Here is a 3031-nt window from a genome sequence, read left to right on the forward strand (position 1 = left end):
GATAGCCACATGAACATACCTTCCATACCCATCTGACTGGGTGACAAATAGAAACGAAAGCTCTGATTTCTAAGCAGTCATATTCTCCACTGTCCATGCACGGTAGGCAGTGGTTTGCAAGTCTTTTTTTCTCCCTGCACAGCCATGGAGGGATTGCTTGTGACACCTTTGCTGTCACCGAGCATGGTCTCACACAACCGCTAGTTCCCCTGAGACCTCTGCAAGTATTCAGGGAGAAAAGAGAAGTGGAAATAAGACATTGCTCGGTGCTAAGAAGACAGCCCATCCTTCTCAATAGGTGGGAAAATCTCAGTGTATTATAGGGCCAAACCTCTGCTATGCTAAAAAGAGCTATTTTTTTTTCATGCAGATGGAATATGCCATTTATCAAGATTTTAAGAAAAAAATCCCCTTGATTTTGCTTTGGTTTGGGTTTTTTTTCAAGTTCAGCTTCTAAGAGAAGTACTCTCAGAGTGAGCAACGTTTATCTCCCTGGGCTCTGCCTTGAGTCAATGGGAGACGTTGATGCTTCAAAAAGTGATTTAGAGATATCAGAATTTTGGTCTACATTAGTCTGCCGAGGAGACTGTCTCCAGGGAGAGCTGTGGGCAATTTGCCTCCTTAAGGCTTCAAGTAGCCCTTTGAGCATCCATCAAGTGTATAAGGTATGGGAAAAGCGGGGATCTTCTGCACAGCAAGGGATCCAAGCTGCATGAGCAGGAAAGCTAAGTCATGCCTCAAGCTCTAATCAGTGGATGCCTACATCTCAGTTGAAGTTGTCCAGGTTTTGGAGATACTCATGAGTCTTTCATCAAATCTGGGTTCATGTCTGAACTCATCATGATGCTCACGTGTTACTAAGGAGGCAGAGGTGAAGTATTTGTACTGTGATAAAGCCTCAACCCAACCAAAGCTCCTTTGTCTAATGCCAAGGACAGAAAACATCACTATACTCAAAGTAACATGAGTAGTCACCAGGTGTCTCTACCCCCACCAATGCTGTTGAAAACACTTGAATTAAATTTGTTTTAAAGACTAAGTATAGGGGACATTACTGAAAAATCAAGCCAATAGCAAAACAAAAGTGTGCTCCTGAAAACAGCTCATATAAAGAAAGGATTTTCTTTCTTTTCCCCTCCCTCTTCCTCTCTTTGACTAAATGAAAAAATAAAAATAAAAAGATCACTTTTTACCCAAACTTGAAGTACCAAAAATTTCTCTCCAGAACGATACTTCAAGAAAATGATATGCATCTGGAAGAAAATGAGACTTATAATGAAAGTATTTTCTGAAGCATAACTATAGTGTTGCTAGCACAATGCTGTAATCAAGAATAATGGAGTCCTTCGCCCGATATACAGGAATGGATTCAATTGCTCACCATGCACATACCTGTATTTTAAAAATGTAGTCGAAAGCTTTAACTGCCAAAAAGCTCGCGCATTAGTGCTCAGACACAAAGCAGTTTAGAAGTGGGCTCCTTCATTTATCACTCATGTAATGATTAATCTTAAATCTCAATTACACACAAAAATAGAAGAGACCTGGCTGAACTTTTGATCCCTTCCAAATTGGTTCCTCTGAAGGATAGTTCAAGATCATCCCTGCAGCGTACATGGCAGTGCAAGATGATACCTGCTCTGTATTATCTCCTCTGTGGCCAAGGTTATGCCTCAGACACAAACTCTTTAAGCAGGTTTAATCCTACCCTCTTCCTCTGCTTTCAGGAGAAAGGAGAAATATGGGAAAGAATAGAACTTACCTTCTTTTTGGAGTGTGATCTGTCCTCCTGTTTAGCTGCTTTCCTATTTTTCCCAGCTCTGGAAAGTTTCTGCTCCCCAGACTGCTTGATGGTGATTTTGATCTCGGGAGGGCAAATATAGTTCTCCAAGTTCTTTGGGGGCTTCTTGGCTCTCTTGGTAGTCTGGATCTTTAGTTTTAAACTCCCCTCTGTGAAGTTAGCCTCCTTGATAGAAAACTCCTGCTCCTCCAGGCCATCTCCTGCCACCCATTTCTCACTGTCTGCATTGGAAGTGGAATCCACATCTCTCCCAGAACCCAGTTCATCCTTTTCCTCAGGCTCCAGCCTCTCGCCACTCACTGGGATCCCTTTCCCTGAGCCCACCGCAGGCAGCATCGTCTCCCCAGTGCAGCCAGAGGCAGGCAGAGGCTTCACAGAGGTGACAGTGGCTGGCAGAAAGTCTGCCTCGCCCCTCCTTTGCCAGGAGCTGCCCAAAGTCTCCCTGGGCTCCATAACAATATTGCAACGCCCTGGAGTTTTATCAGAGGGAAGGAGAGCACAGGAGGGGATGAGGAGAGCAAGGGCAAGTATGATCCTGGGGAACGAATGGTAACTGTCTGCCAAATTCAACGTCCAGATCACTCAGAGGCTGCAAGGAGCTCAGAAGAGACCAAATCTGCCACTGCCAAAAGAAAGGAGAAGACAAAAAGGAAGTTAGCATGCATACACATATCAAACATGAGTGTGGAGATGACTGAAATGGGGCACACTTGGGCTTCCCCTGCAGCATCTCAAGGACCTTTCTTGAAGCAAAATGGGAACTAAGGCTGGCCAGCATTTCTGAGGGCTAGATCTGGTATAGGAAAGTGAGGAACTATAGTCATGTGTATTGTTAAATTTATGAAAATGGATATATAAAAAACAACAAAAATAGTGTATAAATGCAAACGCTGGACTTGGGAAATAAATGAGGGGATAACCAGCTCTCCATACCCATGAACCTCCTCATTCTTTCAAAGTGCTCACTGTCACAGGGTTTTTTAGAAGGAAAAATAAAAGAGGCAGACACTTGCCTCAGGTTAAACAATAACCCAGTGATCAGAGCACAGAAAACATGGTGTTGCCCTATGAATCAGGCAGAAGTTTCAAACTCCCTATTATTTCCTCACTTTCCAAGCAAGAGAGAGATGCCCTTGGCTGCCAGCTATTCTGACTCTGTTTTGGATGAGTTATTCAGTACGCACTGGGCCAGACACACACTGCCTGCAGCCCAAGATGCTCCCTGGGATG

At 43.9% G+C, this 3031-nt stretch overlaps 1 protein-coding gene across 1 annotated transcript; it reads right to left on the reverse strand.

The window, feature by feature from the left end:
• Window positions 1-200: 200 nt before the first annotated feature.
• Window positions 201-2254, reverse strand: LOC147526176 (SET-binding protein-like). The gene is made up of 2 exons (XM_086630290.1): window positions 1763-2254; window positions 201-218 (listed from the first exon to the last, which is right to left on the reverse strand). Exons 1-2 carry the CDS (start codon window positions 2252-2254, stop codon window positions 201-203), a joined length of 510 nt encoding a protein of 169 aa, XP_086486416.1.
• Between the last annotated feature and the right edge of the window lie 777 nt (window positions 2255-3031).

The sequence above is a fragment of the Tauraco erythrolophus genome, chromosome W (genome assembly GCF_009769465.1).
Source record: "Tauraco erythrolophus isolate bTauEry1 chromosome W, bTauEry1.pri, whole genome shotgun sequence".
NCBI classification, from domain to species: Eukaryota; Metazoa; Chordata; class Aves; order Musophagiformes; family Musophagidae; genus Tauraco; species Tauraco erythrolophus.